Source organism: Salmo salar, chromosome ssa14, assembly GCF_905237065.1.
Source record: "Salmo salar chromosome ssa14, Ssal_v3.1, whole genome shotgun sequence".
Classification (NCBI taxonomy): Eukaryota; Metazoa; Chordata; class Actinopteri; order Salmoniformes; family Salmonidae; genus Salmo; species Salmo salar.
This window is the reverse complement of record NC_059455.1, coordinates 57,860,930-57,884,387: the sequence shown is the minus strand read 5'-3', so window position 1 is coordinate 57,884,387 and position 23,458 is coordinate 57,860,930. Positions and strand designations below refer to the sequence as shown.

The 23,458-nt window shown below is 42.2% G+C and overlaps 2 protein-coding genes across 2 annotated transcripts in view; one reads left to right on the top strand and one right to left on the bottom strand.

The window, feature by feature from the left end:
- Window positions 1–267: 267 nt before the first annotated feature.
- Window positions 268–23,458, bottom strand: part of LOC106570095 (small conductance calcium-activated potassium channel protein 2) — a 24,234-nt gene continuing 1,043 nt past the window's right edge. Inside the window, exons 2-10 of the mRNA XM_014142091.2 lie at window positions 15,386–16,225; window positions 14,763–14,858; window positions 14,178–14,459; window positions 13,309–13,430; window positions 2,691–2,832; window positions 1,956–2,066; window positions 1,602–1,729; window positions 1,288–1,357; window positions 268–974 (exon numbers count right to left, since the gene is read on the bottom strand). Coding sequence (XP_013997566.1) covers window positions 744–974; window positions 1,288–1,357; window positions 1,602–1,729; window positions 1,956–2,066; window positions 2,691–2,832; window positions 13,309–13,430; window positions 14,178–14,459; window positions 14,763–14,858; window positions 15,386–16,225 — 2,022 coding nt within the window. The 3' untranslated portion in view covers window positions 268–743. The remainder of the gene's footprint in view (window positions 975–1,287; window positions 1,358–1,601; window positions 1,730–1,955; window positions 2,067–2,690; window positions 2,833–13,308; window positions 13,431–14,177; window positions 14,460–14,762; window positions 14,859–15,385; window positions 16,226–23,458) is intronic.
- The window catches only part of chrna11 (cholinergic receptor, nicotinic, alpha 11), a 17,528-nt gene continuing 15,938 nt past the window's right edge, over window positions 21,869–23,458 (top strand). The window contains exon 1 of the mRNA XM_014142096.2: window positions 21,869–22,184. Coding sequence (XP_013997571.1) covers window positions 22,025–22,184 — 160 coding nt within the window. The 5' untranslated portion in view covers window positions 21,869–22,024. The remainder of the gene's footprint in view (window positions 22,185–23,458) is intronic.

Sequence of the window (23,458 nt, the reverse complement as noted above, 5' to 3'; positions counted from 1 at the left end):
GCACAGTTACTTGTCAAATTCCTGCCTGACTTCATTGCAGATGTATGCCAGAAATTACAACGCCGGGATCCATATTTAAGATATCTGCTGAACACATGATTAAGCAATCTGATTCCCAACTGTACATTGGATGACGTGGCACACAACACCTGCAGTTGGGCAGACACTCGACCACTGGTATGTGTTTATAGCCTGTTACAGTAAAGTGAGTGCTTGTTTTCAAGAAAATGCATAAGAAACAATGTCATGTAATTAACTGACTCGTGACAAGATGTAACTTAATTTATTAATGTTTACTGTAAATTATACAACTCAGTTAAACAGATTTGGTTATTACTGGACATGGTCTTTTATACTGTACACCCCACCACATACTATCATGCCAATCTACCGATCACTGTGAAATGACAAATACATTAGTTATGATGCGCAGAACATTCAGTGCACATGCTGGCTAACAATACTTTGTTTAATTTTTAGTGTTAAAATCAAGACTAGTATCATTTTTGGGGGGGGCCAGTATGAGTCACATATTAGTACTGCATATAGTCTCGATGTTGGCTCATTGTAATTCTAATAAAAATGAAGTCAAATCTATCCTTTATTGCTTTGACACATTCTTTATGTACACTTTGAATAGTTATTCCTATAAAGTATCTTTATCCTGATCCCAACTTTTGCCCATCAATTTCTTTCTACCTCTCCCTGTAACAATACACATTGCATACCTCCTCCCATCTCTCTTACCTATCCTGCCCTGCCATGCTCCATGTCACTGCCTGCTCCTCCCTCTCCCTGAGCAGGTGGCGGATGGAAGCGTTTTGTGTGGCGAGGGTGCTGGAGAGGAGGGGCATTAGGGTCCTAAAGCCTTCTCTCAGCTCCTCCACATTCTGCTGCAGACTGTTTGTGTGTTTTTCCAGGTCCCCTCGACATCCACTCACCTCTGACAGCACGTCATACATCAGATTCTGCATCTACATGGGGAAAAGGGTGCAGAGTGGTCAGAATGAGAGGGGGCAATGTGATAACATTTAGAAGATCGTCAATTGCTCCCTTCTCTAGAATATTGGTCATATTTGGTTGTTGCAACAGTAGTGGCCTAACCTGGACTCAGATCTGTTTGTGCTACCATGTCAACTCCTCGTCACTCATTTGGCATGACAAGGAGTTGACATGATAGCACAAACAGATCTGGGTCCAGGCTAGTAGTGACCTAGAATATTGGTCATATTTGGTTGTTGCAACAGTAGTGGGTGAACCTAATCGGTAACCGTGCCTGTCTCTCACCTTGCAGAGATCCACCAGTGTGTTTGCCTGGTCAGCCAATTTCCTCCTTTCCATCTTCACATCACGCAGCCTGGGGTGAACACACAGAGGAAGAAGATTTCTAACATTCAGACATAATCACAGGACAGGTAAAACAAATTGAAAATATAATTCATGATGAACAGAGAATGACCATTTCTGTATTACAGTTGAGGCTTTCACAAGTTCTAACACCCCTGTGCATATGGTGTAAAGTGTAACCTCGTTGGCTTTTCAGAGGGGAATGTCTAAGCTGGTGGGTTACTTGGGGAAGTGTGTTTTGAATGGTGCTTTACCGGTGGATTGCGAGCAGCAGCTTCCTCTGGTGCATGCGTACTCTGCAGTGGTCTCTCTCCCTGGCCAGCTTGGTGTGTTTGTAGATCATCCAAGTCTCTCTAAGTACATTTGCTGCAGCAATCTTTATCTGGAAGAGAACAGTTGTTTCCTCGTCCAACACTCAGTTTTCAATGTTTGCATCCCAAATGGCACCCTATTACCGGTGCACTATATAGGGAATAGGCTGCCATTTGGGGGACAGTCCATGATTCATACAACTCTACAGGTCAACGTTGAATGTCTCACATATGTTAAGTCAAGGTTCCAAAGACCACTATTGAATACATTCACATGTTAAGTCAGGTGAGTTTTACCCCTTTTGTAAAGTGGGAATCCATCATGAAGTTGTGGACGTGTTTCTCTGCCCTGGTCAGCTCCAGTTTCCTGGCAACCACGGCAACCACCAGCACTGTGCAACCAGCCCCCTTGTGTGTGTGTGTATGACAGAGAGAGAAATAAACAAAACAAAAAAGGTTAAAGGCCCAGCGCAATCAAAAACTAGATGTTCCTGTTTTATTTCCACACTCGGAGTTGGAATAATACTATGAAATTGTGAAAATTATGATAATGCTATTTGAAAAGACCACCTGAAATTTCAGCCTGTTTTGGTAGGATGGAGTTTTGGCCTACCCGGTGACACCACCAGGCGGTAAATTAGTTAATAGACCAATAAGAAAGAGATTTCCAAACCAATAACAGCTAGTTTTCAGTTTTCCTCTCCCCACTCAGACCACTGCCAGACAGTCCTAGCTAAATTCTTGCTTGGGATATTGGTCTTGCTAAGAAGTCATTTTTGTTTATTTTTCACTATTTTAATTGAGAACAATCACAGTAGGGTACTTAATTGTTAACCAGAAATGATTTGATATTGACATAAAAATGGCTGCATTGGGCCTTTAAGGAAAAGACAGTATGCTAATGACCACAATTACAATGATTCCCACCCCCTTCTCTTTTCTTTTAAAGATTTCATCAAATTATTCCCAGGCACCTGCAACAAGCCAACTCAGCTGTGCGATTGCCTTTCCTATTTTGCCGAAACTGCTTACCATGATCCCAGTGAGTAGACAGATGCTGCGGCCACAGTAGGTGTGGGGAACAACATCCCCATAACCAATGGACAAGAAGGTGACCGAGACCATCCACAGGGCCTCCATGTAGTTACTGCTCAGGTCCTTATAGTTGTGGTGTCTAGAGGACAAGGGAGGGATGATGGTTCAGTCTTGTCCACTTTTACCATATTAACATTGAACAAAAAACTTGATTCTGTCTAGGAGTGTGATATTTGACTGTATTTTTGATATGACTGACTGAACTTATGATGGGTGGGGCCCATCTGATATTAGTCACACTAGAGGTTGGTCCAAGTCATATAGTCACCAAGGCCGGGATTAAATCGAAGGCACGTCCCAGCACGGCGCACTGCACTACAGACAATGTGTCTTTTAAATGCCATTTCCCCGACGTTTGCAATGGTAAATGCTGCAGACGTCGACTGAAGTATTAATTACCTCTAAAAGGCAGTGTAGTGTACACTACACTATCTGTAGTGCAGTGCGCAACATGCCTTTGAATCAGTGTTAATTTTGGCCCTTTTTAAAAATGTAGTCTAGTTTTAGACAAGGATATATTTGTCAAAATTACTTAGTCACATTTTTGTCATTTAAATAATGATTTAGTCTAGTTATTGTCAAAATGACAAAAACAGTGGGCCATTTTAGTCAATTAAATGCCCTTTAATTTTAGTCACATTTTAATACACACAGTGTATTTTTCCACATTTTGTTAAAATGGATTAAAAAAAAATCTTAATCATTCTGCACACAATACCCCATAATGACAAAGCAAAAATGTCTTTTTAGATTTTTTTTCACATAAAAAAAAACTCTTACATTTACATACAGTTTAAACTCAGTTTTTCACAATTCCTGACATTTAATCCTAGTAAAAATTCCCTGTCTTAGGTCAGTTAGGACCACCACTTTATTTTAAGAATATAAAATGTCAGAATAATAGTAGAGAGAATGATTTATTTAAACTTTTATTTCTTTCATCACATTCCCAGTGGGTCAGAAGATTACATACAGTCAATTAGTATTTGGTAGCATTGACTTTAAATTGTTTAACTTGAGTGAAACGTTTCGGGTAGCCTTCCACAAGTTTCCCACAATAAGTTGTGTGAATTTTGGCTCATTCCTCCTGACAGAGCTGGTGTAACTGAGTCAGGTTTGTAATCCTCATTGCTCGCACACACTTTTTCAGGTCTGCCCACAAATGTTCTATAGGATTGAGGTCAGAGCTTTGTGATGGCCACTCCAATACCTTGACTTCGTTTTCCTTAAACCTCTCTGGGCTAGGCGGGACGAATTCGTCCCACCTACGTAACAGCCACTTGCAGCCTGTGGCGCGATTTTCAAAACCTTAAAAATCCTATTACTTCAATTTCTCAAACATATGACTATTTTACAGCTATTTAAAGACAAGACTCTCGTTAATCTAACCACACTGTCCGATTTCAAAAAGGCTTTACAACGAAAGCAAAACATTAGATTATGTCAGCAGAGTACCAAGCCAGAAATAATCAGACACCCATTTTTCAAGCCAGCATATAATGTCACCAAAACCCAGAAGACAGCTAAATGCAGCACTCACCTTTGATGATCTTCATCAGATGACAACCCTAGGACATTATGTTATACAATACATGCATGTTTTGTTCAATCAAGTTCATATTTATATCAAAAACCAGCTTTTTACATTAGCATGTGACGTTCAGAACTAGCAAACTTCCGGGGAATTCGCTAACATTTTACTAAATTACTCACGATAAACGTTCACAAAAAGCATAACAATTATTTTAAGAATTATAGATACAGACCTCCTCTATGCACTCGATATGTCTGATTTTAAAATAGCTTTTTGGTGAAAGCACATTTTGCAATATTCTAAGTACATAGCCCAGGCATCACGGGCTCGCTATTTAGACACCCGGCAAGTTTAGCACTCACCATAATCATATTTACTATTATAAAAGTTTGATTACCTTTTGTTGTCTTCGTCAGAATGCACACCCAGGACTGCTACTTCAATAACAAATGTTGGTTTGGTCCAAAATAATCCATCGTTATATCCGAATAGCGGCGTTTTGTTCGATGCGTTCCAGACACTATCCGAAATAGTAAAGAAGTGTCGTGCGCATGGCGCAATTCGTGACAATAAAATTCTAAATATTCCATTACCGTACTTCGAAGCATGTCAACCGCTGTTTAAAATCAATTTTTACGCCATTTTTCTCGTAGAAAAGCGATAATATTCCGACAGGGAATCTCCTTTTCGGCAAACAGAGGAAAAAATCACAAAGGCGGGGGCGGTCGGGTCACGCGCATAAGCCCAGAGTCCCTTGATCGGCCACTTGAGAAAGGCGATAATGTGTTTCAGCCTGGGGCTGGAATGACGACATTCTGTTTTTTCCCGGGCTCTGAGCGCCTATGGACGACGTGGGAAGTGTCACGTTAGAGCAGAGATCCTTAGTAAATGATAGAGATGGAAAAGAAGTTCAAGAAATGGTCAGACAGGCCACTTCCTGTAAAGGAATCTCTCAGGTTTTGACCTGCCATTTGAGTTCTGTTATACTCACAGACACCATTCAAACAGTTTTAGAAACTTTAGGGTGTTTTCTATCCATATGTAATAAGTATATGCATATTCTAGTTACTGGGTAGGAGTGGTAACCAGATTAAATCGGGTATGTTTTTTATCCAGCCGTGTCAATACTGACCCCTAGCCCTAACAGGTTATTAAGCCATTTTGCCACAACTTTGGAGGTATTCTTGGGGTCATTGTCCATCTGGAATTTTCCAAGCTGTTTAAAGGCACACTCAACTTAGTATATGTAAACTTCTGACCCACTGGAATTGTGATACAGTGAATTATAAGTTAAATAATATGTTTGTAAACAATTGTTGGAAAAATTACTTGTGTCATGCACAGAGTAGATGTCCTAACCGACTTGCCAAAACTATAGTTTGCTAATAAGAAATTTGTGGCGTGGTTGAAAAACGAGTTTTAATGACTCCAACCTAAGTGTATGTAAACTTCTGACTTCAACTGTATGTATTCAGACCCTTTGCTCAGTACTTTGTTGAATCACCTTTGGCAGCAATTACAGCCTCGAGTCTTCTTGGGTATGACGCTACAAGCTTTGCACACCTGTATTTGAGGAGCTTCTTCTATTGTTCTCTGCAAATCCTCTCAAGCTCTGTCCGGTTGGAAGGTGCACAGCTGCACAGCTATTTTCAGGTCTCTCCAGAGATGTTAGATCGGGTTCAAGTCTGGACTCTGGCTGGGCCACTCAAGGACATTGTCTTGGCTGTGTGCTTAGTGTCGTTGTCCTGTTGGAAGGTGAACCTTCGCCCCAGTCTGAGGTCCTGAGCACTCTGGAGCAGGATTTCATCAAGGATCTCTGTACTTTGCTCTGTTCATCTTTCCCTTCGATCCTGACTAGTCTCCCAATCCCTGCCGCTGAAAAACATCCCCACTGCATGATGCTGCCACCACCATGCTTCACCGTAGGGATGGTATTGGGCAGGTGATGAGCGGTGACTGGTTGCCTCCAGACGTGACGCTTATTCCTTAGATGTTCATTTTCTCGACATCTAAAGGCACAACCTAGATTCGAGCCAATGTCTTAAGTAGTTGAACATGTTATTACTCCAACCTCGTGAAAGTGACAAACTGACATGTTTTCATTTTTGTCAAAAACAACTTTATATATACTTTTATAACCTTTGATTTGATGGCCTTTGTGAAATATATTTTCCATAACCACAAATATTGTATTTTCAGCCGTTTGAAGCTGGTGTATAAAACCAAAAGAAATAGTGCACATAGAACAGATCTACCGCTTCTTAGACTTGCTTACAAGGAGCATGACAGATCCATAACTCACATTTCTATGTGAATTTGGTCGGGTCTCCCAAAAAGTTACATATTGCAGCTTTAACTCAAAATAAAGTTATTTACCCAGTCAGATATAGTGTAGTGGCAAGAGGAATTTAGTCAATAAATAGTTTGCTATCCCTTTTCCTTTCTTTCTGTGCCACCAAATGTATTTATTTATTAGAGATTTAGCAGGATGAAATCTCTTGAGATGCACCACCTCGTTTTCAAGAATGTCCAAATCAAAAAACAAACAAACAATACTTAGTAAGGATGGATCAAAATTTACGGAATGGTAGCTGGAGGGTCATGCTTTTTCAATTTCGGTCAAGGGGAGGGTTTAGTATTTAATCTAGTCCAGGGGAGTGTCATGTAATTTCTAATTCATGAAAATTAGACATTTCTCAGTGTTTTAGAATTAGTTGCTTATTAGGCTATACAGTGCATTCGGAGAGTATTCAGACCCCTGGACTTTTTCCACATTTTGTTACGTTACAGCCTTATTCTAAAATTAACGAAATAGTTTTTTCCCCCCACATCAATCTACACACAATATCCCATAATAACAAAGCAAAAACAGGTTTTTAGAAATGTTTGCAAATGTATATAAAAAAACTGAAATATCACATTTACATTAGTATTCAGACCCTTTACTCAGTACTTTGTTGAAGCACATTTGGCAGCAATTTAGCCTCGAGTCTTCTTGGGTATGATGCTACAAGCTTGGCACACCTGTATTTGGGGAGTTTTTCCCATTCTTCTCTGCAGATCTTCTCAAGCTTTCTCAGGTTGGATGGAGACCATCGCAGCATAGCTATTTTGAGGTCTCTCCAGAGATGTTCGATCTGGTTCAAGTCTGGGCTCTGGCTGGGCCACTCAGGGACATTCAGAGACTTGTCCTGAAGCCACCACTGCGTTGTCTTGGCTGTGTACTTAGGGTCATTGTCCTGTTGGAATGTGAACCTTCACCCAGGTCTGAGTTCCTGAGAGCTCTGGAGCGGGGTTTCATCAAGAAGCTCTCTGCTTCGTTCATCATTCTCTCGATCCTGACTAGTCTCCCAGTCTCTGACTCTGAAAAACATCCCCACACCATGATGCTGCCACCACCATGCTTCACCGTAGGGATAGTGACAGGTCTCCTCCAGACGTGACGCTTGGCATCCAGGCCAATCTTTAATCTTGGTTTCATCAGACCAGAGATTCTTGTTTCTCATGGTCTGAGAGTCCTTTAGGTGCCTTTTGGCAAACTCCAAGAGGGCTGTCATGTGCCTTTTACTGAGGAGTGGCTTCCGTCTGACCACTCTACCATAAAGGCTTGATTGGTGGAGTGCTGCAAAGATGGTTGTCCTCCTGGAAGGTTCTCCCATCTTCACAGAGGAACTCTGGATCTCTGTCAGAGTGACCATTGGGTTCTTGGTCACATCCCTGACCAAGGCCCTTCTCCCCCGATTGGTCAGTTTGGCCCGGGCGGCCAGCTCTAGGAAGAGCGTTAGTGGTTCCAAACTTCTTACATTTAAGAATGATGGAGGCCACTGTGTTCTTGGGGACCTTCAATGCTGCAGAAATGTTTTGATACCCTTCCCCAGATCTGTGCTTCTATGTCAGAGCTCTACGGACAATTCCTTCGACCTCATTGCTTTTTTGTTGCTCTGACATGCACTGTCAACTGTGGAACCTTAAATAGACAGGTGTGTGCCTTTCCAAATTATTTCCAATCAATTGAATTTACCACAGGTGGACTCCAATCAAGTTGTAGAAACATCTCAAGCATGATCAATGGAAACAGGATGCACCTGAGCTCAATTTCGAGTCTCATAGCAAAGGGTTCGAATACTTATGTAAATAAAGTTTTTTTGTGTTTTTTATGATACGTTTGCAAACATTTCTAAAAACCTGTCTTCACTTGGTCATTATGGGGTATTATTTGTAGATTGATAAGGACCATTTTTTATTTAATCCATTTTTTGAATAATGCTTTAACGTAACCAAATTTGGAAAAAATCAAGGGTTCCGAATGCACTGTATAGCGATGTGTGCCCGGTGCCACCCCTCATCTCTGATTCTCCGCTGGGCGCGCACTATCAAGTACACCTACAGGTTAAATGTGTGGTCTCAATCAAATGATCAATGAAGTGCATGCTCGGAGAAGCACAGAGCAGTTCTATTTCTTAGATAGCTGCTGTGATGGTGTAAATACATCTAGGCTGCATTACACACTGCAATGGATATTCGAACCCTGCTCTTGCTGACAAAAACTGTTTTGTGTGCTGCGTAACCAATGGCTGTGCTGTGTAGGTATAAGGTGGCAGGTCAGGAGGAGTCAAAGGCTTCTTCAGAAAATTATTTATCGCACGCGGACTAGCATATAGCCTGTGTTCTGTTCAGTATCAGAAAGAGAGTGCGAAAATGTAAGCATAATTAATTTCAACCATCTTAGTTTTAATTAGACTTTACTAACAATAGAGCTTTGTGTTGGAGCCTATTTCTTCCTGTTTAAGAAATAAGAGTTAGGCCTACCTGTTTGCCAGATGAAATCAGGCTATAGGCTGCTTATCCATATATTTGTTCTTCAGTTCCTTCACCCACCATGCACTCTTTAAATAGCCTATCTTCGTGTCAGTGAAAGGCTGTGAAGTTAAAACCAAGACTCGAATTGGGGGGGTATGAGAAGGTATGCCATAAGCCTACATTTTATGAAAGAAAATGTCAAAAAGCACAGGCCAACCACTTGTTAGCTTAAGATTTTGAAGAAAATAAAATAGATCCGATTATATAAAGTCACCTTTAACAGCACTTTGGTCCGCAATGCTTTCTGCTCAGAAACAAGCTGTAAAATACACGGGAAAGACGTGACTCTGATGCATATGGGAATAAATATATCAGTTTTGTTTCTTTGACATTCAGAAGCTGAGCTACAACTTTCTATAGCCAAGGAGAAAAACAATGACTTTGCTTGGGAAATAATCTAATTCTGTCACAATCAATTGATTAAGCAATTCGTTTTCTGTACAATAGAAGATGTTTAAACCCAGACAAATTTTAGGGAAACACTTGTGAATTTCTCTTGTTGGGTTAAACCACGGAAGAAGAGTAGCCAGCAGTTCAAGTTTACACATTTCTGCGTTGGTAGGCCTACTCTGTCTGGAGTGGAAAGGTAGACCTAACTTTTGACAGTACCATACTCAGATTCCTAATGATGTCTCAGATTTAAATATTTGCAAACGGGGACAGTTTATTTGCAAACAAGACACACTGATTTGGCATCGGGGAAATATGATAAGATTAACACATAGGCCTATCTCAACTACGGTCTAATAATAATAATAACAATGAAATAATAATAAATAAAACATTTAAAACTACTAATAGGCCTAAAACTACTGCTGCAACTACTAAATCAACTAATACAATTATCTATTATACACTGCTCAAAAAAATAAAGGGAACACTAAAATAACCCATCCTAGATCTGAATGAATGAAATAATCTTATTAAATACTTTTTTCTTTACATGCTGACAACAAAATCACACAAAAATAATCAATGGAAATCCAATTTATCAACCCATGGAGGTCTGGATTTGGAGTCACACTCAAAATGAAAGTGGAAAACCACACTACAGGCTGATCCAACTTTGATGTAATGTCCTTAAAACAAGTCAAAATGAGGCTCAGTAGTGTGTGTGGCCTCCACGTGCCTGTATGACCTCCCTACAACACCTGGGCATGCTCCTGATGAAGTGGCGGATGATCTCCTGAGGGATCTCCTCCCAGACCTGGACTAAAGCATCCGCCATCTCCTGGACAGTCTGTGGTGCAACGTGGCGTTGGTGGATGGAGCGAGACATGATGTCCCAGATGTGCTCAATTGGATTCAGGTCTGGGGAACGGGCGGGCCAGTCCATAGCATCAATGCCTTCCTCTTGCAGGAACTGCTGACACACTCCAGCCACATGAGGTCTAGCATTGTCTTGCATTAGGAGGAACCCAGGGCCAACCGCACCAGCATATGGTCTCACAAAGGGTCTGAGGATCTCATCTCGGTACCTAATGGCAGTCAGGCTACCTCTGGCGAGCACATGGAGGGCTGTGCGGCCCCCCAAAGAAATGCCACCCCACACCATGACTGACCCACCGCCAAACCGGTCATGCTGGAGGATGTTGCAGGCAGCAGAACGTTCTCCATGGCGTCTCCAGACTCTGTCACGTGCTCAGTGTGAACCTGCTTTCATCTGTGAAGAGCACAGGGTGCCAGTGGCGAATTTGCCAATCTTGGTGTTCTCTGGCAAATGCCAAACGTCCTGCACGGTGTTGGGCTGTAAGCACAACCCCCACCTGTGGACGTCGGGCCCTCATACCACCCTCATGGAGTCTGTTTCGGACCGTTTGAGCAGACACATGCACATTTGTGGCCTGCTGGAGGTAATTTTTGCAGGGCTCTGGCAGTGCTTCTCCTGCTCCCCCTTGCACAAAGGCGGAGGTAGCGGTCCTGCTGCTGGGTTGTTGCCCTCCTACGGCCTCCTCCACGTCTCCTGATGTACTGGCCTGTCTCCTGGTAGCGCCTCCATGCCCTGGACACTATGCTGACAGACACAGCAAACCTTCTTGCCACAGCTCGCATTGATGTGCCATCCTGGATGAGCTGCCCTACCTGAGCCACTTGTGTGGGTTGTAGACATCGTCTCATGCTACCACTAGAGTGAAAGCACCGCCAGCATTCAAAAGTGACCAAAACATCAGCCAGGAAGCATAGGAACTGAGAAGTGGTCTGTGGTCCCCACCTGCAGAACCACTCCTTTATTGGGGGTGTCTTGCTAATTGCCTATAATTTCCACCTGTTGTCTATACCATTTGCATAACAGCATGTGAAATGTATTGTCAATCAGTGTTGCTTCCTAAGTGGACAGTTTGATTTCACAGAACTGTGATTGACTTGGAGTTACATTGTGTTGTTTAAGTGTTCCCTTTATTTTTTTGAGCAGTATATATACATGCATGCACAAGTATGATTCTCCCTGTAACACAGCTTGGTCTCATAGAGGTCACAGTAAATGTAATTCCAGAACACTCAAGCAAGTATGATATGGTAACATAAAACAGACGGTAACTTAAGGTAAAAATGAAAGGATAACGCGAAAGTCTAGCAACCCTGTGGGTTACAAGTTTGAATCTCATCACGAACAACTTTAGCATTTTAGCTGATTAGCTACTTTTCAGATACTTTCAACTACTTAACATGTTAGCTAATCCTTCCCCTAACCCTTTTAGTTAGCCCTTCCCCTAAACCTTTAACCTAACTCCTAAATTTAACCCTAACCCTAACCCCAGCTAACATTAGCCAACTAATGTTAGCCACCTAGCTAGAATTTGTAACATATCATAGTTTTGGGAATGTGTCACATATTGTGCATAAAAAAAAATTCATAACATATTGTACGTTTTTCAAATTGGTAACATATAATACGTATTGTAATTCATAACATATCATACAAAATGGATGATGTACATCCACAAATTAATACATAGCATACGAAACGTAACATCTCATACTAAAAGGAGTGTCTCGGACTTACGTACAGAATAATACGAAATGCTCCGAGACTGGGTTGGTTAGTGAAGCAAACGCTCCGCTATAAATCGGAGGCGGAGCCGGAGCGGAGCCTGTTTGCCCACACTTATCGCTTGCGTCACCGCAGCTCACCAATTGATTTAGGCTGTGTTTGCAGGTCGCGTCCTTCCAACTGCTGAACAAACTGCGCTGTGCTGCTAATATTAATTGTGCTTATCACTGAAAAGCTGTCAATCTCTCCAAAAAATATTGTCTAGTCCATTTAGTAGTCAGATTTTAGTCACAGAGATAATTTTGTCAACTGAAAATATATATATTTTTTGTTTAGTTATATTTTTTTCTGGGTCTATTTAGTCAGTTATAGTCTCATTAATTGCCACTGAAAAATAGGTTTTTGAATAATATTTTAGTCACTGTTTTTGTTGACGAAATTAACACCACTGAATGAATCCCGGGAAAAGTCTATTGCCTATTTCCCTCCTCCTCAATCTCCTCCTTTCCCTTCTTACAGGCTGACTACACCGCTCGCGTCGCATGCGCAGTCGTTGCAAAATAAATGTAGAAATCTATGTTATTCAATTATTCCACCCATACTGCTCACGTGCGTGCCAACGAGTGTCTGCGTTGCCAAGGTCTAAAAAAATAAGTTAGTTCTATTTCTGACGCAGATCGCGCTGCAAGTCCTGCCTCTCCCATCTCCTCATTGGTTTATAGAAGCAGGTACCCACGTGCCATCTCCTCATTGGTTATACCCACGTGGGTGACTGAAAGACGAACGAGGTCAGTGGCGAAAAAGCCTGGAAGGAGGAGAGATAACTAGAAACGATTCGGTTGACCGTTTTGTGTGTGGATTAATTGTCGGAGTAGAGGACCTTGTTCCTTTCAGGTAAAATAACAACTCAATGTTTATATCCCAGGACAAATTAGCTAGCAACAGCAACTAGCTAAATAGGACAAATTAGCTAGCAAGTGCAAGCTAGCTAAATTGCCATACATGTTTAATGCTTTTCAACCTGTCCCCAAATTAATATAATCGGTTCAGAGTTTGTTTTGATATTTTAACCTGCGTGTCGTGATCGCGTTTGGTGTGGGGGGACAAAATAGATTTATGCACGATGGCGCACGCGCGCAGCCGGTTTAGGTTCCGTGTTAGTCACTCACCTCTCACAGACATGTAGGCCCCATGCAGCGATGAGCCACAGAGAGACGCTGAAGATCATCAACACAGTGCCAGGGTAGATGGTCATCAGCGCTTTGACCACAAAACGGCTGTTGAAGTGGATCTGGATACAAGTAATAATAATATTCATATCCACAGTAAGAATGGAGAGGTTTGCAAAGCCAAGCGGGAAGTTCAAGGTCATCAGTTTGATCAGTGTTAAAAAAGCAATAACAAGGGAAGGGATTACAGAGGGAGGATTTGGTAGAGACTCAGGAGAGTGGGAGAGGGAGGCGGGTTGCGGGACAAAGCAGAATGTAGTGTCACTGTCATAATAGTGTCCCCAACAAACTCAAGTTGAATTATTTTTTTTTTTAAATTACAAAAGCATTGTGGAGATACTGCACAATGGTTGTGTAAACATTTTTGTGCAGACAAAATCTCTACGTCAGTAGTAAGTATCTTCTCATTCAAGTGGAATTTGGGATATGGCTTGAAAACGTACAGTATCTTAGTCCAAGGATGGAAGGTGTTGCTTTACTTCTAATTATCACATATCGAGAAGATTTAAATACTTCTGGTTGTTATTAAATGGCCTTTTTTGTTAGCATTCTCAGCTAGCCAATGCTAAAGCAGACCATTGGATTCCATGAAAACGCAACACCTAGCAATGGGGTGAGTAGCTGCTGGAAGTGTTGTGGAATCCAATGGGCAGCTTTAGCATCGTATCGAGGATCTTACTACTGAACTTCAAGTCAAATCCATTTTGGCTAATGTTCAAACTGAGTGTGTACAAGTCCATTAAAGCAAGTAACTAAGATTTGAAGGAGAGGTTGCACCACTTGCATGGTGACCAATGTTGACCTCTGACCTTGTTGAGGGCGCCAATGCTGCGCGAGGCCGTGTCTGTGTAGAGTCGGCTGTGCAGCATCAAGGCACGACCCAGGAGGTAGAGTCGCAGGAACATGGGCAGAGCCAGCACAATCTCGAGCTCCGTCTCTGACAGCGTGGGGGACATGGCTTGCCATGACAATGGGAGACCCACTGGGAATGGGTGCACCATCGCTACAAACAGCTCCAGGGCGATCAGGGTCACCCGCTCCATTGTCATGGCGATTCGCCAGTCCTCTGCTCCGTTATCGTGGATGTAGAGCTAACAGTGATGGGAGTATGGGTACAAAACCATATCTGAGTTAGAGCATAGACGTAGTACAGTGTCACTGAGAGTGTAGTCAAAGTGTAATAAATGATATAACGAGAGGTACCAGACAAGATTGCCCTCTGTCACCATCTTCTTTCCCAGTTAGCAATAGAACCTCTACTATACTATAGTCTGGCATATAACAAAAACAATTGTAGAGTAGAATGACTTTAAATAATCTAAGCCAAGGGATCATAGCTTGTTTAAAATAGGGAGATATGGCCAGTATATTAAGTAGTCAGACAAGTGAATTACCTGCACCTCACAGATGTGGAAGGCAATGATCAGGCCCAGCAGGATAAGAGAGGACAGGCTGATAATAGACTTCATAGCCACGGAGTATATGGAGCTCTGTAGGGGAAAACATGTAGTGGACTCACTCATCTTAACATACAGTACCCTTCAATTTGGCAAATATGCCTTCTTTTAACATACAGCTGGGATTCAATCATAGGTGCATTGTAGCGCGCTTGACATTTAAAGGTAATATCAGATTGATACAATCTTCGTGAACACGGGAATATTTCCTTTAAAAGGCACGTTGTCCACAGCGCTCTACAGTACAACGCGCCTCAGACTGCATCTTGGCCACAGTAACCTTCATTCAAATATGCCATCTTCAGCAACAAACACTGAAGACCTTCAAATACATTTCTCTGAGTTAGAACTCATTATTTCTCATTAATTACCCAGGTGTTCCCCGCATTTCAAAAACGTGATCTGTGCCTGGTTGAACTTGCCTGGCTTAGTTAACCTACAGAAAAGACCCAAAACTGCAAACCCCTCCCATCTGGCACTCCAGGCAGACTCAAGCAAATGCTCAAAGTATACAGAAAAAAATGAAGCATTGGAACCCAGATCTGTACCCCAAGGCTGACCTTACTGTAGACGCTCCAGGAGAGCTCTGTCTCGGTGACCATGACCACCACTCCAAACATCCCCACAGCGAGTGCACAGTCATTCAGCCTCTGCCTCCTCTCAAACAGCGCCCTTCGCCGGACCAGCCTATGACCGATGCTCTGGGTCTTCTTGTGAGGGCAGTCATGGGGACCATCCTTGGGCTCTGCACCACTGCTCTCCTCCCCTCCACCATAGGTGCCCTTGGCCTCAGACTTGGTGTGATTCTTGTCAGAGCTGGATGTTTGATTGGAGTCCTTTGGCTGGTAGTCGTCTTTGGTTGTAATGATAATCTCGGGTAGACTCTGGCGGACCTGCATCTCCATTGATGTGGCCTCTAGCCTTTGACCTCCTTCACTGGGTGGCCCACTTTCTGTCTCCCTTAAGTCCATACGAGACATGCGGACTCTGTTGTAGGGTGACTGAGTGGATTTCATGTCCTGCTGGCGCCTCTGTGGGCTTGCCTTTTTGGCTTTACTACCCCAAATCCGTTCCTTGTGCCCAGCATTCTGTTCATTTCCTGCTGGCTTCTCGCCTTTCTTTTCCTTTTTCACCTCCTTCCCCCTAACCTTTTCCTTATCGTCTCCCCTTCGGGGTGAGGAGTGGGGTGAGACATATTGGCAGCCATTGTAATATGGGAGTGTGGGTGATGACTGGGTTCCATCGAGCCACACTGAGTAATCTTCCCCTCTTTGACATGAGTGGTTCCTTCTGCACTGGTTGCCAAAAACAGGAGGGAGAGGGACCACTTTTGATTGAAGGAGGGGACGTTGATCCTCCTCATTCTGCATTGTCAAATTCATAGAGGGAGAGGGCTCCATCTAGGGATTGATACAGATTGAAATATTTTATGGGGTTTGGAAAGAGACAAAAAGTGAGATAATGCAGCCAGTTGGAGTGAAAACAGTAAAAATGTATGAGAGGGAAGCATATAAAAACACAAACTCTATTGTAAAATAAATCTGAGGCGGAGTTGATATGCCTGCGGAATGCTAAGAGATTCACAGAAGACATTCATACTATTCACAGTTCACATGTAAACATCAACACAAATCTTCCTCTGTGATAATGGTTGATATTATATTGACATTTCCCTATGGGGTTTCCATTGAAGATAATATGATAAGACAATGGAAACCTGTTGGAAAAAATGTATCTAGAAACACTAGAATTATTGAAGTTATTGCAGCACCTGGTAATCTTACCATGTCAATCATCAATATTCTTGCCAAATTACTATTAAAACCTAGTTGATTCCGCTCAGTCTTACCTCTCCACGTATTTCAGTTACTTCCAAATAAGTTTTCAATTCCACCGTTGTTGGATAAGAATGCCCCTGTTCCTTTTAAATTCCTTAAATTGTCATTTAGTCAATATCCTCAAAGTCAACACAAAGGAATTGAAGCATCAGTTAAATATATCCTGGATATTACCTAAGGATAATTAGGTGACAAAACTACAAAAATATATTCAGTTTCTCTAGTCTCTCAGAAATAACTCTATCAATCCAGCTCACCTCCCACAGACACAAGTAAAGGTTATGAACTATAATCCATATAGCAGCATATGAACCATATGTCCATGGATATCAATTGTATTATGACTCCTTTATTTAATTATTTTCCAGTATTAAGTTATGTCCATCATGACATATTCATTTAAACTAGGCTTATGACTGACTAAGATCCACAGTTTCAGTTGTCCCCCAGTTGCATGGCAAAGTATTTGTCATCTAACAGAATTATTCATCAAGTCACAGTTCTTTCTCCTCTTTCTCCTTTTGTGTGTGTGTGTGTGTGTGTGTGTCGAATAAGGGAAGAATAGTTGACATTTAGTTTTATTGCGTGATAAGAATTACTATTTTATTGGGTTTTATGTTTATTATAGTCATGGGAGCTTGCCAAGGTGGCAATTTGGATCATTTCCCATTTAATCTAAGAGAGTGCGTGATGGTCCTGTGTATGAATGCCGGGGAGGAGATTATAGAAATATGACAGATTAATCAAATTGGATTGAGAGTCAGAGATCTGATACTTACGGGCTTATGAAATATGTCACCCTTTAGCCTGACAATGTGGAGAGGGAAATGGTTTTGGAATAAAAGTCATAGCAATGACATTCACCATCATTTAATTCCATCTATTAATACGTGTCAGATGGGGCCCCAGTTAACAGATGAAGTCAAGGAGGGTTGGAGAGAGGAGGATAAAGACAGGTATTGTAAAGTCAAAATACAACACATACTCACATCTAGATAGTGGCCTACTAGAAGTATGCAATGAGACAGGTGAAAGGCATTTGTCAAAAGATAATCCATCAGGAAAAGTCTACTTTGAAAATGCCGCAGATACAGTTGAAGTCGGAAGTTTACATACACCTTAGCCAAATACATTTAAACTCAGTTTTTCACAATTCCTGACATTTAATCCTAGTAAAAATCCCCTGTTTTAGGTCAGTTAGGATCACCACTTTATTTTAAGAATGTGAAATGTCAGAATAATACTAGAAAGAATGATTTATTTCAGCTTTTATTTCTTTCATCACATTCCCAGTGGGTCAGAATTTTACATACTCAATTAGTATTTGGTAGCATTGTCTTTAAATTGTTTAACTTGGGTCAAACATTTCGGGTAGCCTTCCACAAGCTTCCCACAATAAGTTGGGTGAATTTTGGCCCATTCCTCCTGACAGAGTGTAAGGGGTGCGTACTGGCGGCAGAGAAGTCAGACGCAGGAGAGCAAAAACTGTTTCCAAACGGCGCAGTTTAATAACAAAAAACCCACCGGAAAACAAAATCAAATAATGGGTACATAACCCGACGTACACCAGGACAGACGTGCACAAGCACTTACAATAAACAATCACCGACAAGGACATGAGGGGGAACAGAGGGTTAAATACACAACATGTAATTGATGGGATTGGAACCAGGTGTGATGGAAGACAAGACAAAACCAAAGGAAAATGAAGAGGATCAGCGATGGCTAGAAGGTCGGTGACTTCGACCGCCGAGCGCCGCCCGAACAAGGAGAGGGACCAACTTCGGCGGAAGTCGTGACACAGAGCTGGTGTAGCAGAGTCAGGTTTGTAGGCCTTCTTGCTCGCACACGCTTTTTCAGTTCTGCCCACAAATGTTCTATAGGATTGAGGTCAGAGCTTTGTGATGGCCACTCCAATACCTTGACTTTGTTGTCATTAAGCCATTTTGCCACAACTTTGGAAGTATGCTTGGGGTCATTGTCCATTTGGAAGACCCATTTGCGACCAAGCTTTAACTTCCTGACTGATGTCTTGAGATGTTGCTTGAATATATCCACATAATTTTCCTCCCTCATGATGCCATCTATTTTGTGAAGTTCACCAGTCCCTCCTGCAGCAAAGCACCCCCACAACATGATGCTGCCACCCCTGTGCTTCACGGTTGGGATGGTGTTCTTTGGCTTGCAAGCATCCCCCTTTTTTCTCCAAACATAACGATGGTCATTATGACCAAACAGTTCTATTTTTGTTTCATCGGACCAGAGGACATTTCTCCAAAAAGTATGATCTTTGTCCCCATGTGCTTTTGCAAACCGGAGTCTGGCTTTTTTATGGCGGTTTTGGAGCAGTGGCTTCTTCCTTGCTGAGCGGCCTTTCAGGTTATGTCGATATAGGACTCGTTTTACTGTGGATATAGATACTTTTGTACCCGTTTCCTCCAGCATCTTCACAAGGTCCTTTGCTGTCGTTTTGGGTATGATTTGCACTTTTCGCAATAAAATACGTTCATCTCTAGGAGACAGAACACGTCTCCTTCCTGAGCGGTATGACGGCTGCATGGTCCCATGGTCTTTATACTTGTGCACTATTGTTTGTACAGAGGAATGTGGTACCTTCAGGCGTTTGGAAATTGCTCCCAAGGATGAACCAGACTTGTGGAGGTTTACAGTTTTTTTCCTGAGGTCTTGGCTGATTTATTTTGATATTCCATGATGTCAAGCAAAGAGGCACTGAGTTTGAAGGTAGGCCTTGAAATAAATCCTCCAATGGACTCAAATGATGTCAATTAGCCTATCAGAAGCTTCTAAAGCCACGACTTCATTTTCTGGGATTTTCCAAGCTGTTTAAAGGCACAGTCAACTTAGTGTATGCAAACTTATGACCCACTGGAATTGTGATACAGTGAATTATAAGTGAAATAATCTGTCTGTAACAATTGTTGGAAAAATTACTTGTGCCATGCACAAAGTAGATGTCCTAACCAACTTGCCAAAACTATAGTTTGTTAACAAGAAATTTGTGGAGTGGTTGAAAAACGAGTTTTAATTAATGACTCCAACCTAAGTGTATGTAAACTTCCGACTTCAACTGTATGATAATACACTTGTTGTTAATAATACCCTATTAAGTGGGAGTCGTCAGCGTAGTATAATGCCCTAATCCAATCAAGAGAGTAATTAAAAACACACAGCACAATGACTAATTGCGTGTGTGTCCCAAACAGCACCCTATTCCCTATATTGTGCACTACCTTTGACCAGAGTCCTATGGGCCCTGGTCAAACGTAGTGCACTACATAGGAATTGGGGTGCAATTTGAGATGTAGCCATGGTTCCATTGTGAGAGGCCGGGTAAGCACTCAGTAATCAATGGGATGAACTATTCTTCCCTAGTGAAATCATCGCCAGCAGCATCCACGTGTTCTTCATCATGATAACCATCGTAGTCTTCATAATGAAAATGATTTTATTTACCCAGCTTCCATATCAATTGTTTTACAAACGCCGCTACTCATTGTTTTCATATTCTTTATCATTCTCTTGATATTCTCCTCCTCCTCATTCCCCTCCTCCTCTCCTCTCCCCTCATTACAGGTTGGTCAGAAATAGTTCTCTTTACCCTGAATGTAGTTTTTGTACAAACCACCAGATGTCACCGACACCCTGCCGGCTGACACGGATATTTTTATGAGGCGTCACGGTTTTGATTTTGGCACAATACAATAGTGCGTAATAGGACAGGCACCATATTTGACACCATATTTTAATCAGACTTTAGTTCATTCTGTACACATTCTAATGATGGAGGTATGTAGATTCAACAGGAATCTTACACGGCCTGTTACAGTTGCGCACCACACAGGTAACTGCTAAAATAAAGGCAATACTTGACAACATCAGGGGTACAATGTATATTGAAAGCAGGTGCTTCCACACAGGTGTGGTTCCTAAGTTAAATAAGCAATTTCAATTAAAACATCCCATCATGCTTAGGGTCATGTATAAAAATGCCCTGTTGCCCATTATTTTGGATACCATGGCTAGAAGAAGAGATCTCAGTAACTTTGAAAGAGGGGTCTCAAAAGAGCATAGGGGGTTTAAAGGGTGTGTGTGTGTGTGTGTCTCAGTCATCAGATCTCAACCCAATTGAAACACTTGCGGGAGATTCTGGTGGGGCGCCTGAGACAGCGTTTTCCACCACCAAAACACCAAATTATGGATTTTTTTGGTGGAAGAATGGTGTCGTATGTTTTAAGACACTTGTAGAATCTATGCCAAGGTGCATTGAAGCTGTTCTGGTGGCTCGTCATGGCCCAACACCCTATTAAGACAGTTTATGTTGGTGTTTCCTTTATTTTTGCAGTTACCTGTATATCGTTGTTTCATGCTTGGTGCAGTTTTCTTTACTTAACCCATACCAATGCTTTCCTCCCCCCATTCTACGGGCCATTCATCATTGTGTGCACCCATGCGTGAATATGTGCCTCTAGGGCACAGGAGAGGCCTGACAACTCCCCATAAGCCATGGATAGCGAAAGGCAGCAGAAGTAATAGGATATTGTATTCTACAGTCCCTCTCTTTCTCCCTCTTTCTTTCCCTCTCTGTTTCTCTCCTCTTCCCAGCATCAGCACTACATGAGGACGAATGAGGAGTGGAGTCTAACTATGCACATTCCTGGGCCCCCATGCAGAGCCCAGCACTTTCTCAATTAGACAAGTCCATCCCCCCTGCTGATTCAACCCCCCCCCTGCCCCCCTCATTGACAGAGCTACTTCCCCACCCCACCACACACAACCCAGCCAAATCACTCACCTATCTATCACCTCGCTCACTCACACAGACTAGTTCTCCTCTCCATCAGTTCTTTGCTCCAGTAGACTGTGTATATCACTGACCAGCACAGACAAATCTGGAGATTGGACCCAAGAGGAATGTTTGTACACACACACACGTAACTAATGGAATAGATACAAATATTCTGTAATATTGTCAATTAAGATGTTGACAAATCAATCAGGTCGGACTATTTTTCTCAAAAAGGTCAGTTGAGGCTCCCCTCCTCTCTTTTTCCACATCCCTTATTTCCTCTCACGGTTTCCTTCTAGACTCCACCTCCCAGGGAAGCAGAGGGACACGGTAAGGGAGGGGGGATAAGGAGAGAGAGAGAGAGAGAGAGAGAGAGAGAGAGAGAGAGATGGGGGCTGGCTTGTGTAGAATCAGTTGTTTTTTTCCTCCACTCATTCACTGCATTTTTCCAGACGGCGTGTGCAAACTTAGGCTCCGTACCTCACTGCCTGCCACCCATATCTCTGTCTTTCTCATCTCTGATTCAATTATTCATTCCTTCTGATGCTTTGTGGATGCAAATCAGGCATATTCCAGCCTCTGAATCCAACCTTCCTGTCCGTTCCTCTTCTCCTCTTATCCCTGTCTCAGCTGCACTCTTCTCCGATCCCTATCCATTAGAAATGTGGTGCTCTGTGGTTCTGGTTCTCTGTGGATTCTCTGCTTTGGTCCAGGGTAGGTCTGCCTCTCTATTTACTCTCTCTCTGACTACATTGAAAGATTAGAGTTACAAAGCCAGAGGGAAAGACTAGGAAAATATCACTGTAAAGGAGGAGAGGACGAATGAGAAGTGTGTGTATTTGTGTGTGAGTTTTTTTGTGTTCTGTCAGTGTTTGTGCTCTTGTTTTATGTTTGTCTGTGTGTACATGCCTACCTGTGTGCATAGTTAATACAGTAGTCTACATCTGCTATTCGGAGCCTGACGTGACGTGGTGCTCAATGTATGTCAATACATGTCGTTTATCGCGGGGACAGACAAAAAGAAAGAGAGTCGGTTTATAAATTGAGAGAGAGATGGGGATAAATGCTTTACTAGGGAAGGATTTTATGCTGCAATCGTAAATGTAAAAACCTTGATCCCTCACTCTCTCCCTCTATTTTCTCCAAATCTCTGTTGACAGAAAGTGCAGTATTTATGGGATTGAACCAGCAGGGAACAGTCAATTGTCAATGGCGTTCACGTCAATTGAATGGTGTTATTTCAACTGAACACCATTCTAGATTCGATCTTGCTGGTTCGATCTTGCGTCCTTGTTATGCTGTTATGGACATGTTTCTATAGCAGAGAGAGTAGATGCGCTGTAAGCAGTGGAAGAGGTAGGTTACTAAGGGAAATTAAAAAGGTATTACTACAGTATATCAGAGGCTGCTTGCCCTGGAATTAGGTAAAGAGACAGTGAACTTTCCTCTCAATGCAAAACCGTAAATCATTTCCAGACCGTAACCTTTTGTAGAGATTCTTGATACTTTCCCGGTGATACCTGATTCTCCTTTGGCTATTGACACACAGTGGTAAAGGATAATAGCAACAGCTAGAAGTACAGACCCCTGAAAGCGCTCTTAACGTCTGTTTGTACACCAAATGGATGTGAAATGACACACAACAGCAACACACATATCGGGCAACATAACAGCTACAGTTATGGGCCTATGAGGTTAAAAGCTAAAAGCAAATACAGCTGCCAAAACCATACACAATAGCTAGAAGCTGACAAAAGACGCTAAGTCGACTTCAAAAATATTTAAAACCCACAGACTTGAGTTAGAAGCATACACAACAGTAATACATCATAACACAAGTTCTAATGCAGTGCAAGATGGTGGTCCTACAGTAGTTGAAAGCACAGGAGGCTGTTGAGGGGAGGACGGCTCATAATAATGGCTAGAATGGAGTCAATGTAATGGTATCAAACTGTTGAAACCATGTTTGATGTGTTCAATACCATTCC